The sequence below is a fragment of the Hyla sarda genome, chromosome 9 (assembly GCF_029499605.1).
Source record: "Hyla sarda isolate aHylSar1 chromosome 9, aHylSar1.hap1, whole genome shotgun sequence".
NCBI lineage: Eukaryota > Metazoa > Chordata > Amphibia > Anura > Hylidae > Hyla > Hyla sarda.
Genome location: NC_079197.1, coordinates 39,811,388 through 39,826,558, shown reverse-complemented (window position 1 = coordinate 39,826,558; position 15,171 = coordinate 39,811,388). Strand labels below are relative to the sequence as shown.

The 15,171-nt window shown below is 41.6% G+C and overlaps 1 protein-coding gene across 3 annotated transcripts in view; it reads left to right on the top strand.

The window, feature by feature from the left end:
* Positions 1-15,171, top strand: part of ASTN2 (astrotactin 2) — a 759,531-nt gene that overhangs the window by 211,619 nt on the left and 532,741 nt on the right. For all 3 annotated transcript variants that reach the window (XR_008847822.1, XM_056539747.1, XM_056539746.1), the window contains exon 3: positions 7,174-7,528. Coding sequence is in view for 2 of the 3 variants with exons in the window: in XM_056539747.1 (XP_056395722.1) it covers positions 7,174-7,528 (355 nt within the window). In the remaining variant the exon portion in view is untranslated. The remainder of the gene's footprint in view (positions 1-7,173; positions 7,529-15,171) is intronic.

Sequence of the window (15,171 nt, the reverse complement as noted above, 5' to 3'; positions counted from 1 at the left end):
TCCTGTTATTATCTACACCGACCACAAGAACCTCTCCTACCTCCAGTCTGCCCAACGGCTGAATCCTCGCCAGGCCCGGTGGTCTCTGTTCTTTGCCCGATTTAATTTTGAGATTCACTTTCGTCCTGCCGATAAGAACATTAGGGCCGATGCTCTCTCTCGTTCCTCGGATGCCTCAGAAGTTGATCTCCCTCCGCAACACATCATTCCACCTGACTGCCTGATCTCCACTTCTCCTGCCTCCATCAGGCAGACTCCTCCAGGAAAGACCTTTGTTTCTCCACGCCAACGCCTCGGAATCCTCAAATGGGGTCACTCCTCCCATCTCGCAGGTCATGCGGGCATCAAGAAATCTGTGCAACTCATCTCCCGCTTCTATTGGTGGCCGACTCTGGAGACGGATGTTGGGGACTTTGTGCGAGCCTGCACTATCTGTGCCCGGGATAAGACTCCTCGCCAGAAGCCCGCTGGTTTTCTTCATCCTCTGCCTGTCCCCGAACAGCCTTGGTCTCTGATTGGTATGGATTTTATTACTGATTTACCCCCTTCCCGTGGCAACACTGTTATTTGGGTGGTCGTTGATCGATTCTCCAAAATGGCACATTTCATCCCTCTTCCTGGTCTTCCTTCTGCGCCTCTGTTGGCTAAACAATTTTTTGTACACATTTTTCGTCTTCACGGGTTGCCTACGCAGATTGTCTCGGATAGAGGGGTCCAATTCGTGTCTAAATTCTGGAGGGCTCTCTGTAAACAACTCAAGATTAAATTAAATTTTTCCTCTGCATATCATCCCCAGTCCAATGGACAAGTAGAAAGAATTAACCAGATCTTGGGTGATTATTTGCGACATTTTGTTTCCTCCCGCCAGGATGACTGGGCAGATCTCCTTCCATGGGCCGAATTCTCGTATAACTTCAGGGTCTCTGAATCTTCCTCCAAATCCCCATTTTTCGTGGTGTACGGCCGTCACCCTCTTCCCCCCCTCCCTACCCCCTTGCCCTCTGGTCTGCCCGCTGTGGATGAAATTTCTCGTGACCTTTCCATTATATGGAGAGAGACCCAAAATTCTCTCTTACAGGCTTCTTCACGCATGAAGAGGTTCGCGGATAAGAAAAGAAGAGCTCCCCCCGTTTTTTCCCCTGGAGACAAGGTATGGCTCTCCGCTAAATATGTCCGCTTCCGTGTCCCTAGCTACAAGTTGGGACCACGCTATCTTGGTCCTTTCAAAATTTTGTGTCAAATTAATCCTGTCTCTTATAAACTTCTTCTTCCTCCTTCTCTTCGTATCCCTAATGCCTTTCACGTCTCTCTTCTCAAACCACTCATCCTCAACCGTTTTTCTCCCAAATCTGTTCCTCCCACTCCTGTTTCCGGCTCCTCGGACGTCTTCTCGGTCAAGGAAATTTTGGCTGCCAAAAAGGTCAGAGGGAAAAATTTTTTTTTAGTAGACTGGGAGGGTTGTGGTCCTGAAGAGAGATCCTGGGAACCTGAGGACAACATCCTTGACAAAAGTCTGCTCCTCAGGTTCTCAGGCTCCAAGAAGAGGGGGAGACCCAAGGGGGGGGGTACTGTTACGCCGAGCGCTCCGGGTCCCCGCTCCTCCCCGGAGCGCTCGCTTCTCTCTCTCCGCTGCAGCGCTCCGGTCACGTCCTCTGACCCGGGGCGCTGCGATCCCGCTGCCAGCCGGGATGCGATTCGCGATGCGGGTAGCGCCCGCTCGCGATGCGCACCCCGGCTCCCCTACCTGACTCGCTCCCCGTCTGTTCTGTCCCGGCGCGCGCGGCCCCGCTCCCTAGGGCGCGCGCGCGCCGGGTCTCTGCGATTTAAAGGGCCACTGCGCCGCTGATTGGCGCAGTGGTTCCAATTAGGGTAATCACCTGTGCACTTCCCTATATTACCTCACTTCCCTTGCACTCCCTTGCCGGATCTTGTTGCCTTAGTGCCAGTGAAAGCGTTCCTTGTGTGTTCCTTGCCTGTGTTTCCAGACCTTCTGCCGTTGCCCCTGACTACGATCCTTGCTGCCTGCCCCGACCTTCTGCTACGTCCGACCTTGCTTCTGCCTACTCCCTTGTACCGCGCCTATCTTCAGCAGCCAGAGAGGTGAGCCGTTGCTAGTGGATACGACCTGGTCACTACCGCCGCAGCAAGACCATCCCGCTTTGCGGCGGGCTCTGGTGAAAACCAGTAGTGGCTTAGAACCGGTCCACTAGCACGGTCCACGCCAATCCCTCTCTGGCACAGAGGATCCACTACCTGCCAGCCGGCATCGTGACAGTAAATAGATCCTAAACACTATAAAACATTCAATTAAGATGCCGTAAACCATGTACCAAAGCAAAAAAAGGTAAATAAATGAATAATTGCTAAAGGCATTGAGTGAATGAGATAAAAAGGACTGCACAACAAGGAGATTCAAATAAATTGTATAAAATAGATCATTAAAGAGTTCAAGCGATGACAAATCGAATACATAACTGAATAGTGCATAAAAGAAAACCAGAAAGTAGACAATGGAAGCAAATAAAACAAAAAATTGTATGCATCATTCCCACATGTAAAGAAAAGTTTTCTTAAGGTAAACATTAAAGGGCTACTCCGATGGAAAACAATTTTTTAAATAAATAATTGCCAGAAAGTTAAAAAGATTATGTAAATTACTTCTATTTAAAAATCGTAATCCTTCCAGTACTTATCAGCTGCTGTATGCTCCACAGGAAGTTCTTTTCTTTTTTAAATGATTTTCTGTCTGATCACAGTGCTCTCTGCTGACACCTCTGTCCATGTCAGAAACTGTCCAGAGTAGGAGCAAATCGCCATGGCACTGACAGAGTACCTCTTTAATCCCTTGGGGACGAAGCCCATTATGACCTTTAAGGACCAGAGCATTTTTTGCTAATCTGACCACTGTCACTTTAAGCATTGATAACTCTGGGATGCTTTTACTTATGAATTTGATTCCGAGATTGTTTTTCCGTGACATATGCTACTTTATGTTAGTGGTAAATTTTTGTCGATACTTGCATAATTTCTTGGTGAAAAATTCCAAAATTTCATGAAAATTTTGAAAATTTAGCATTTTTCTAACTTTGAAGCTCTCTGCTTGTAAGGAAAGTGGACATACCAAATAAATTATATATTGATTCACATATATAATATGTCTACTTGATGTTGGCATCATAAAGTTGAAATATTTTAACTTTTTTAAGACATTAGAGGGCTTCAAAATTTAGTAGCAATTTTCCAAATTTTCCCGTAAATTTAAAAATCTGAATTTTTTAGGGATCAGTTCAGTTTTGAAGTGAATTTGAGGGTCTTCATTTTTTATACTAAGATGTTCTTGTAGACCCATAATTAGAATTTTTACAAGGGGTAAAAGGAAGAAAAAGCCCCCCAAAATTTGTAGTGGAAATACCCCTGACGTGACACTAAACTCTTTCCTTGAAATTCGACAGGGCTCAGGAGTGAGAGAGCGCCATGCGCATTTGAGACCTAAATTAAAGATTTGTAATGGGACCCCCACCACCAAAAAATACCCTACGGCAGTGTTTCCCAAACAGGGTGCCTCCAGCTGTTGCAAAACTCTCAGCATGCCTGGACAGTCAATTGCTGTCTGGAAATGCTGGGAGTTGTTGTTTTGCAACAGCTGGAGGCTCCATTTAGGAAACAGTGCCGTATGAGACATTTTTCAATTTTATTCGGGAGGGGGGTTGGGGTTAACTGTGTAGGGGTAGTGTTTTACTCTTTATTTTATGTTGGTCTAGTGTAGTGTTTTTAGGATACATTCACATGGGCGAGTTTCCCGCTGGGCGTTTGAGCTGCAGCAGAAACCCACTGTAAATCCCCGCCTGTTTGAATGTACCCTGAATGTACCATTCACATTGGGGGGCCTCCAGCCGTTGCAAAACTACAACTCCCAGCATGCACTGACAGACCATCCATGCTGGGAGTTGTAGTTTTACAACAGCTGGAGACACACTGATGGGAAAACACTGAGTTAGGGTCTTTTACCCAACTCAGTGTTTCCGCACCAGTGTAGTTCCAGCTGTTGCAAAACTACAACTCCCAGCATGCATTGTCTGTCAGTGCATGCTGGGAGTAGTAGTTTTGCAACATCTGGAGCACCACAGTTTGGAGACCACTATACAGTGGTCTCCAAACTGTGCCCCTCCAGCTGTTGCATAACTACAACTCCGAGCATGCCCTTCAGCTGTCAGTGCATGCTGAGAGTTGTAGTTTTGCAACAGCTGAAGACATACGGATGGGGAAACACTGAGTTTGTGTCTGTTACTTAACTCAGTGTTTCCCAACCCTTGTGCCTTCAACTGTTGCAAAACTACAACTCTCAACATGCACTGACAGCTGAAGGGCATGCTGGGAGTTGTAGTTATGCAACAGCTGGAGGGGCACAGTTTGGAGACCACTGTGTAGTGGTCTCCAAACTGTGATTCTCCAGATGTTGCAAAACTTTTACTCCCAGCATGCCCAGACTGTCCAGGCATGTTGAAAGTTGTAGTTGTGCAACATCTGGAGAGCCAGATGTTGCAGAACTACAACTCCCAGCATGCCTGGACAGTCTGGGCATGTTGGGAGTTGTAGTTTTGCAACATCTTTAGCATCACAGTTTGTAGACCACTGCAGCCAAAGGCTGTCTGGGCATGCTGGGAGTTGCAGTTTTGAAACTTCTAGGGGGCCACAGTTGAAGATCACTCACCTTGATCTTCAGACTGTGGCCCGCCTGTGCCGCTCCCGCCGATCACCTGCGCAGCAGTTGTAGATGTAGACCTGTAAGTGTAACATAGACTTGTCAAAGAAACAAGAATTGTCCAGCGTCAAAATGTAGAAAAACACTTCTTGCTGGGGTTATCCAGGAAAAAACTTTTTTTTAATATATCAACTGGCTCCAGAAAGTTAAACAGATTTATAAATTACTTCTATTATTTTTTTTTATCCTTTCAGTACTTATGAGCTGCTGAAGTTGAGTTGTTGTTTTCTGTCTAAGTGCTCTCTGATGACACCTGTCTCGGGAACTGTCCAGAGTAGAAGCAAATCCCCATAGCAAACCTCTTCTACTCTTTGTAGTTCCCGAGACAAGCAGAGATGTCAGCAGAGAGTACTGTTGCCAGACAGAAAAGAACAACTCAACTTCAGCAGCTGATAATTATTAGAAGGATTACGATTTTTTTAATAGAAGTAATTTACAAATCTGTTTAACTTTCTGGAGCCAGTTGAGATATATATATATATATATATATATATATATATATATATATATATATACACGTTTTTTCCTGGAATACCCCTTTAATTTAAACATATATATGCAAGAAGAACAGGTACAAAAACTAATAAATAACACTCTGACACGTTTCTCGCTGTAAGCGCTTAGAAATAAAGCACATACATGTAATCTAATCTGTAATTTGATGCCTTTTGGAGATTTTTCCATCTTTCCTTGGCTTCTTTATGCACATTAATACAAATTTTTACCTGGGGTGCCCAAAGTTTTGATCCCCACTGTGTGTATGTATATATATATATATATATATATATATATATATATATATATAGATTAGTTGGGAGTGGCCGTATTAGTCCAGTGATGCAAAAAGCAAAATCATCGGTACAAGATACAAGATACTGCAACTACCAATGATTTTGCTTTATATATATATATATATATATATATATATATATATATATATATAATATATATATATATTTTTTTTTTTATGAAAACAGCTATATAAGAACAATTTTACATCATACACATGTTCATTCCATAAAACAAACAAACGCAATCTATATCCAATACCATATATTGTATTTCTTAATCATAAAAGTTTTTGCTGTTTTAGGCTGGGATTACGGCTGCTTTATCCCGGTAAATAGGTGCCTATTTTATTTTACCATGTGGACCCAGCCTTATTCTGAAACCCAGCATCCTTTTTATATAGTACAGTAAACTATTGCAACCCGGTATAGGCATGAAAACTTCTAGAACCTCCACTATTTTAGATCAAAGTGCAAAGGTTTTCCAATTTGACAACTATACTGTTGAGGGTGTAATTTGTGTATAGAACTCAATGTAGAACCTGGCAGCAGAGAAGCGAGAACTTCTTCAAATGCAAAGAAATAAAAAGTTGTTTTTAGCTTCCCGGAAAGTTCTCTAACCCTGTACTGGACCCTGTATTATTCTATAAATGTCCAATAATTTAGTTCACAAATTCTGAATATGGATCAGGGCAATCCTGAGTACAGTGGTCCCTCAACATACGATGGTAATCCGTTCCAAACGGACCATCGTTTGTTGAAACCATCGTATGTTGAGGGATCCGTGCAATGTAAAGTATAGGACAGTGGTCTACAACCTGCGGACCTCCAGATGTTGCAGAACTACAACACCCAGCATGCCCGGACAGCCAACGGCTGTCCGGGCATGCTAGGAGTTGTAGTTTTGCAATATCTGGAGGTCCGCAGGTTGAAGACCACTGGTAGAGGAAGTTGTACTCACCTGTCCCCGCCGCTCCGGACCATCACCGCTCGTCACCGCTGCCCTGGATGTCGCCGTCCATCGCTGTCGCCGCGTCCCCGGGGTGTCCCCGACGCTACGGCAAGGCCTCTGCTTCCCCGGCATCCCCGCTCTCCATCGCCGCCATCACGTCGCTACGCACGCCGCTCCTATTGGATGACGGGACGGTGTGCGCAGCGCTGTGATGACGTCAATGGAGAGCGCCGACGATGCAGGGATCCTGAAGAGGACGTGCCGGAGCCCTGAGGACAGGTAAGTGATCATCAGCGGACCACACAGCGCACCGTAAAGGGTTATCCGGTGGCAGCTGAAGCAGTCTGCGCTGCCGGATAGCCGTTTAAGCGATGGCCCCGTCATACAAAAGCATCGTATGTTGATGCTGCCTTCAACATGCGATGGCCTCTGAGAGGCCATCGCATGTTGAAATTATGGTATGTCGGGGCCATCGTAGGTCGGGGGTTCACTGTATTTGGAATTTTACCACCATTGCCATACGAGAGCCATCATCAGAATGGTGGCTGCCTTTAATATGGATTTAATAATGAATATATATGTAAAAGTAAAAAAAACCTGCACCTTATTCTTTTAACCTTTGACTAAACATCCAATGTGTTTATGGCCTGTGTTTTCTGTTTTGTGTGCAGGGAGGTCTAATCGCACTGCTATTACTTCTGCTGATCTTCTCAGTTGCTTTGTTTGCTCAACGGCGCTGGCACAAGAGAAGAAGGATTCCACAAAAGAGCGCCAGCACCGAAGCCACTCATGAAATTCACTACATCCCATCTGTTTTGTTAGGACCCCATTCTCGAGACTTCAGGTCATCGAAGTTACATTCAGACAACTCAGTTTTGAGAATGTCCATACGAGAGACCCCAATATTGGATGACTATGATTGTGATGACGATGACTCTCAAAGATGTGGAGAGCGTGGGAATCAAATGGATCACACAAAGCAAATGACACAAGATCGAAAAGAGAAGAGAAAAATACAAAAAAGAGGTAAGTCACATACTATGTGCTAAAAACAAATCTGCGTTTCAGGAAAGAGTTTCTAAAAACAATATAAAGTATATGCAATATAAACGTATATACAAATATTAGTTTTTATAAGCTACTTTGGTTAGCTACAGGATGGCATAAGGTAAAACTTCAAAGAGAAAGTTTTACTTCTCCTCTCTTATTCGTGTAGCTCTATCTTAAAAGGTTATTAGTATCCCCACCAGACAAGAGAGTGGTCACGGAGTGTCTATTCTAGAGATAGGAGGGACACATGCAGAAACTTATGTCATTTCTTGCAGATATAACAAGATATAACAAAAAGACCTTTCATCCAATATGTCTGTTTTAGTAAATACTTGTATTCCTAATGAAATATCAATGATTTGGCACAATTTCATAGAGCTCTGGATTATGCTGGTCCTCTGTTATTCTTCCTGATAATATACAATGCACACAGTGGAAATTCAGCAGTGTGCATGGTGCAGAAAAATCCCATTGAAGACAATAGGAGGCTGCTGCACCGGAATTTCTGAGCAGAATTATTCAGTTTGTAAATTACATATTGTAAATGTGAATGTAGCCTTAGTTCTCTGTTTCCTTCTCTTGTGGCCTTTAACCCACTCAGCCCACCAAATGTTCCTGCAAGCACCTTTTCCTACCCTCCTATACCATGCCAGCCCCCTGAAGTCATGCTCTTTTTCCTCCACCATACCAACAGAAGGTATCATGCCCTTCTCTATAATACTTTATTTGCTTTATTTTCCTTGCTGAGCCAAGTACCTTAAAGGGGTATTCCGGCCAAATGCATCTCATCCATTATCCAAAGGATAGGGGCTAAGATGTCTGATCATTTGGACCCCCCTGCGATCTCCGTGCAGCACCCACTTTCTATGTGGGGCCGCGTCTCTTTGTTTCCGGGACTGGAGATGTCACGCCACACCCCCTCCATTCATGTCTATGGGAGGGGTGTGATGACTGTCACGCCTCCTCCCATAGACATGAATGAAGGGGGCGTGGTGTAACATCTCGATGGGGGCGAGGTGTGACATCATGTCTCCAGTCCTGTAAACAAAGAGGTTCTTGAGACTGGAGACGCAGCCCTGCATAGAATGTGGGTGCTGCACGGAGATCGTGGGGGGGGGTCCCAGCGGCGGGCCCCCCACAGTCAGATATCTTATCCCGAAGGGTAAGATGTATTGGGCCGGAATACCCCTTTAAACATAGTCTCACTAATACTGCTGTTTACCTATACATTGTGTAATTGTGTGTTGTGTGTTCCTCTGCTCATTTTAATATGTTATGCCTTTTTTTGCCCAATTTTTAAAGTTGACTTTTCCGTTGCAACCCTGTAGTCAATATCTCAAATTTTTACTATTTTAGATGACACATTTGATGTGTATTGTTGACATAAGTATTCCCTTCTTTGCAGGATATACCATATATGATAGGCGCAAGTCCCCCTTCTGACACCTTTCTCTATTGGGAGAATGGTTCCATGCCTCCGTTTATCAGATCAACTCACTGCCTTCAGGGCTTACTCTTTCTGGCTCATGCAGTCTCTGATACTTTATGTGGGCTAATGCATTACACATCTTGCAGTCCAAGTAAAGATAATTTACATATTTAAGGGCTGAGTCACACAGTAGCAACAAAATTTTACACACAAAGCTATCCGGGCGCAGCCAGGAGCTCACGCTGCAGTCCCTCTGTGACTGCCGTCAGCGCATGTACAGCATGAAATGCACTGCAGATGTGCCCCGAGTTACCCTGCCCTTACATAACATTGGTGCGCAGACTATGTCAAGGATTTGACAAAATAAATTAATAGATTATTTAGAATTGAGTGACTTTGCCATTAGGGCACTGGAATATGTGTGTGTGTGTGTGTATATATATATATATATATATATATATATATATATATATATATATTTATATATAAGGATTATCTACTTTCAAGCAAAATATTTAAAAATAGAGATAATGATAACCATGGCTATATTCACCACATTTTAATAACTCTGCTCAATCATCAGATATTTTTGTCTATGTAATGTGACTGCAGGCTTCATGACTGACAGTATGGGACAGTATGATATCTTGTGTAGGAGGCATCGCTGGAGGAAACAGTCAAGTGGTTTTATTTTTAAACTTTCATCACATGACGTTCACTTGATCCTACGAATAAAGCTTCTACAAAAAACTGATTTGAGATTTTTTTTGGTCTAAGGTAAAATAGATAGGTATTTGTAATACTGATAATATATATAATTTAAAATGTATTGTCCATGACGGATGTATTTTGTAGTTATAGGAAAAGGCGGTAAAATATTTCACTGTTCAATTATTATTATGCAAAATAGACTAGGCAGTATTTGTTTCTAGTTTCAAAACTCTATTGTTTATAATTGACATCTAGCATTATGCATAGACATTAAATATTATTTATTTATTATTATACATTCAATATTTTACATTCAATATTATTAAGGCTGGGTTCACACTACATTTCGGCTATACGGGAACCCATTTCCCTGTGGTATTCCACGGTTTTAGGTCCAGTCAGAAAACCAGATACGGGGCAAAAATGAGCCGACTGGTGTCACTATCTGACTCCAATCGTCTCGTTTCAATGAATGAGAAGGGGGCCCCGTTTTTCGCTCCCCCCCAGCTGGATCCAATCCCCGTATAGCCAAAACGTAGTGTGAACCCAGCCTAAGGGTGCACTCACACCACGTTTTGGCAATACTGCAGCCTTATACAGCTGTCATATTGCCAAAACATGGTGTGAATGCACCCTAACCAACAAATAGTTGTCAATAGATGTCGAGTTGCAATTCACTAGTATTAAAGAGTTGACATGTTACTTAAATGATTCAGTAATATTCTTAACAATTCTCAGTTATATTTGCAAGCTTTATCCTTTGCAAGACCATCCTTGAACTGACATAGCAAATGCAATGTTTATATGCAATAATAATAAAAACTGTAAAGAACCCATACAGAAAGATATTATGCTGCACATGCCTACCCAGCTTACACAGTCAAATACTAAGCTATACTGATTCAGAATGTTTCATAAAACCTTAGCTTTTAATATTGCCACAAAATGTCACCTGTCATGTGATGGAAGAAAAGTGCTAACTTTTTGTATTGAACCTGCATCGCATACTGTTTCTAGTTTACTTTGTTGTGGCATAGCATTTAGAAATGTCATGTTAAATTAGGCTGTTCATATTTTAGGACCCTATGTTCAGGGTACTTAACCCCTTGGGGACTGAGCCCATTTTGACCCTAAGGACCAGAGCATTTTTTGCAAATCTGACCACTGTCACTTTAAGCATTAATAACTCTGGGATGCTTGTACTTATGAATTTGATTCTGAGATTGTTTTTTCGTGACATATTCTACTTTATATTAGTGGTAAATTTCTGTCGATACTTGCATAATTTCTTAGTGCAAAATTCAAAAATGTCATGAAAAATTTGAAAATGTAGCATTTTAATAAATTTGAAGCTTTCTGCTTGTAAGGAAAATAGACATACAAAATAAATGATATATTGATTCACATATACAATATGTCTACTTTATGTTGGTATCATAAAGTTGACATGTTTTTACTTTTTGAAGACATCAGAGGGCTTCAAAGTTCAGCAGCAGTTTTCCAATTTTTGAAGTAAATTTCATTTTAAATACCCTGTTTGTCTGAAAAGAAACTAAATCAGATGTTTTATATTTAATAAGTGTACAGCCCAAGCAGCGGTTTTTACCACACGGAGCACAACGAGACTCAGTCTGAACAGTGTCATACGATCATTTCTTCAATCTACCTGAGGCAATTAGATTATGAATGCACATCAATCATCTTATGGTTTTTGACTTTTTCATAAGTGTTAGATAGGATATGTTTGGAGTAACCTTTCTCTAAGAAGCGGCCCCTTAGGACAGTAACCTGCGCATCGAATTCACTATCTAGAGTGGAGTTTTTTCCAGATACGCAGGTACTGGCCTTAGGGAATGCCTCTTAGCCAGCTAGGATAATGTGCGATATTGTAATTAAGGAAACTGTTGACATCAACTTTTTACAAAAGGTTTTTGTCATTATTTGTGCAGTATTTGACTTGAAGATTTCCAAATCCAGAAACTGAATAGAATTTAATGAAAAGTGCATAGTAACTTGAATGCCCCATGAGTTTTGGCTTAGCTCACGAACTAAATCCTCTGGTTGGGTTTGAGTTCTATACCAAATAAAAAACAAGTCGTCTATAAAACGACAAAAAAATAAATAAAATTAAATGCAAGGAGCTGTGCGATATACAGGGACTCAAATAGCCCCATAAATAAATTTGCATAACTTGGGGTGAGACGAGTCACCATGGCACAGCCCCTGGTCTGCCTATATAAGATACTATCAAATGAAAAAATATTATGTTCTAAAATAAATTGAATGGATTCTAATAAAAAGCTAGATTGACTATTACTGGATGGCCCTAATACCTAGATCAGTGTTGATGGTGGAGTAGAGAGAGCACACGTGTGTTAGTGTTAAAAAAGAAAAAAATGGGGGTAAAGATATATTTAGTTCTTGTATGAGTTGAGTGGAATCTCATAAATATGATGGTAAGTTAAGTACGTAAGGCTGTAAAAAAGATCAATATAGTGAGAAAGATTAGCAGTCAAAGATCCTATACCGGAAATAATAGCGCAACCAGGGGGATTTATAGGGTCTTTGTGTAATTTTGGTAAATAATAAAAATGAGGTAAAGCATAATTTAGATAAAAACTTGTGCTCCCTCTTGTCCAACAACCGCATGTCATTGGCCTTTTTAATTAAAGTGCAATACGCAGCATAATATTCTTCCGAAGGGTCGTTCTCCAACATAATATAATATTCTACATTAGATAGAATATGCAATGCTTCTTTTATGTATGCGAATCGATTAAGTACTGTGACTCCCCCACCCTTTTGCGTGGGTCGGACAATAATGGAGGTGTTCACCTGTAACATTTTAATAGCTCCTCTTTCCATTCAAGTTAAATTATGTGCATTTTAAAAAATCACAGATTTTTTACTCAGGTATTAAATTATTTAATAACTAACATATTAAACATGTCTAATTGGCCACCACGATGGTGAGTTGGATAAAAGAAGAGAGGTGTTTAACCTCTACATGTTTAGCAATATCCACATGGGTATTTAAGGGGTACTCCGGCACGCCCCCTCCCATAGACTTGCATTGAGGGGGCGGAGTCATGACGTCACAATACTCCGGCCCCGTGGTCGTCACGCTTCACACTCGGAGCCTCCAGCGCTGCGGAAAGCTCACAAAGGTGGGTGCGCAAGGACAGATTGCAGGGGTCCCCAGCGGCGGGACCCCCGCGATCATACATCTTATCCCCTTTCCTTTGGATACGGGATAAGATGTATTAGGGCCAGAGTACCCCTTTAACTGATGGTGAAGTAACATCCAAATTAGTGGTAGGGGTAAAATGGTTTCGCTTAAATCTTTCAAGAATAGAAAAATTACTACTTAAAGGGGTAGTCCAGTGGTGAAAAACTTATCCCCTATCCTAAGGATAGGGGATAAGTTTGAGATCGCGGGGGGTCCGACCTCTGGGGCCCCCTGCGATCTCTCTGTACGGGCCCCGGCTCTCCGCCGAGATAGCGGGTGTCGACCCCCGCACGAGGCGGCGGCCGACACGCCCCCTCAATACATCTCAATGGCAGAGCCGGAGATTGCCGAAGGCAGCGCTTCGGCTCTGCCATAGAGTTGTATTGAGGGGGCGTGTCGGCCGCTGCTTCGTGCGGAGGTCGACACGCCCCCTTCCCGCGGGCTGTCGGGGCTCCGTACAGGAGATCGCGGGGGGCCCCAGGGGTCGGACCCCCCGCGATCTGCAACTTATCCCCTATCCTTAAGATAGGGGATAAGTTGTAAACCACTGAATCACCACTGGACTACTCCTTTAAGGAGAGTTTTCTAATGTATTGGTTAAAGTCTAAAAATAAGTGAAAATCATTTGGACGAGTAATGGGACAAAATGATAATCCAATCCAATAGACTCACTTCACTGTCTGATAAAATGTGGTTTGATAAGTTGAATATTTTTATTTTGTCTTTTTCATTACTCTCATAATGCAATTTATTTATTGTCTTGTGAATGCAATTTACAATATGTGGGCCGCACTGTTGAAGCGGTGAGGTCCTGTATTAATAAACACAGGTGGAACATTAAGCACGGTTTTATGCTCCACAGTGTGTCAATATATTTTACTACTGTACATCAGGGTTCATTGGATTCATTAAGCTTAAAAATATTAGAGTCCATTTCTAGTGACTCCCCCAATAGGTACCAGCGACTTATAAATAAAGAATCATTTTGGATTCATAAACTTGTTACTTTAGCACCTTATGGTCTTAATGAAACAATAGAAAATACTCGGTAATAGATTTATTTTCAAATATATGTAGCGGTTTTATATTATATAATGATTTTTTATATATACTTTTTCTATTTATGATAGTTGTGTTATACTTTATATATTTTTAGGTTTGCTGATTATGTAATTTTATAATATGGAATTTGTGTGGAAACATGCATGGTAAATATTGTATATTATCTGGTGCAGAACTTTTAGACACGGGTGGAAGTGACGATGCCAATGTGTGAACAGGAACGAGCGTTCTTGTCCGCTGTTCTTGTTTCACCTGCAGTATTCCTTCACTTCTTATCTCATTTTTTTTGTGTCATAGAAATGTAAATATAAATACGTATGTAGTTTTAGGATGATAGGCGTTTTTATATATATATATATATATATATATATATATATATATATATATATATATATATTGTTTTTGCATTTTTTCTATATAAATGTATTGTTTCTGATATATGAAGAGTTAACTCTCTGGTTAATAAAAAATTGTTCTGCCTCAAGTCATCGCACCTGAGTTGTGTCCATCCCGGTCAGTGCTGCTGAATTCCTGATTTCCTTGAAGTCCGGCTTTTTACCCTATGTTGGGTGGTGTGGAAGTTTTCTTAAATATATTGAAAGTCTAAGACATCAAATGACTATTTTTGTATAATAGAATACTTAAGAAAATTTAAGAGAAGCAGCACGTCCAAGGACAGAGCTGAAGAAACTGACAAGCATGTATAGGAACCTTGGAGAGATACTTCCTTTGATGGAATAAAACAATCTGTTTGCACTGGATTCTACGTGCTGCAGCGTTTTTTTTTCTTCTTGTTTTCATTCAGTTGAAAAACAAGGGAGAAAGAGTGTGAAATGTTTTCAATACCACTGGTGTACAGAATATAGTATTTTAGTTTTTCAGCTCTCTTTTTTTTGTGTGTGTGTGTGCCATGTGAGAAAAATAACCTTTAAGATATGGGGAAACAACTGCTGTTGCAGTATTTGGAGGGCCCCTGGGCTCAGCCAGCATTGCCACTGAGCCAAAATAGTACAGTATTGTGCAAGCATCTGCTGCTACTTCGGAGATATTCTCTATGGGCTTAGCTACCCTGACAATTGGAGAGGCTGCATGAGCGGCTGCTCAAAAATCACTGCTGCCGGACCTGCGCTAAACCGTGTGTTTACAGGTCAATTTCACAAGCCATGTTCCAAATTGAAAATAAAAAAA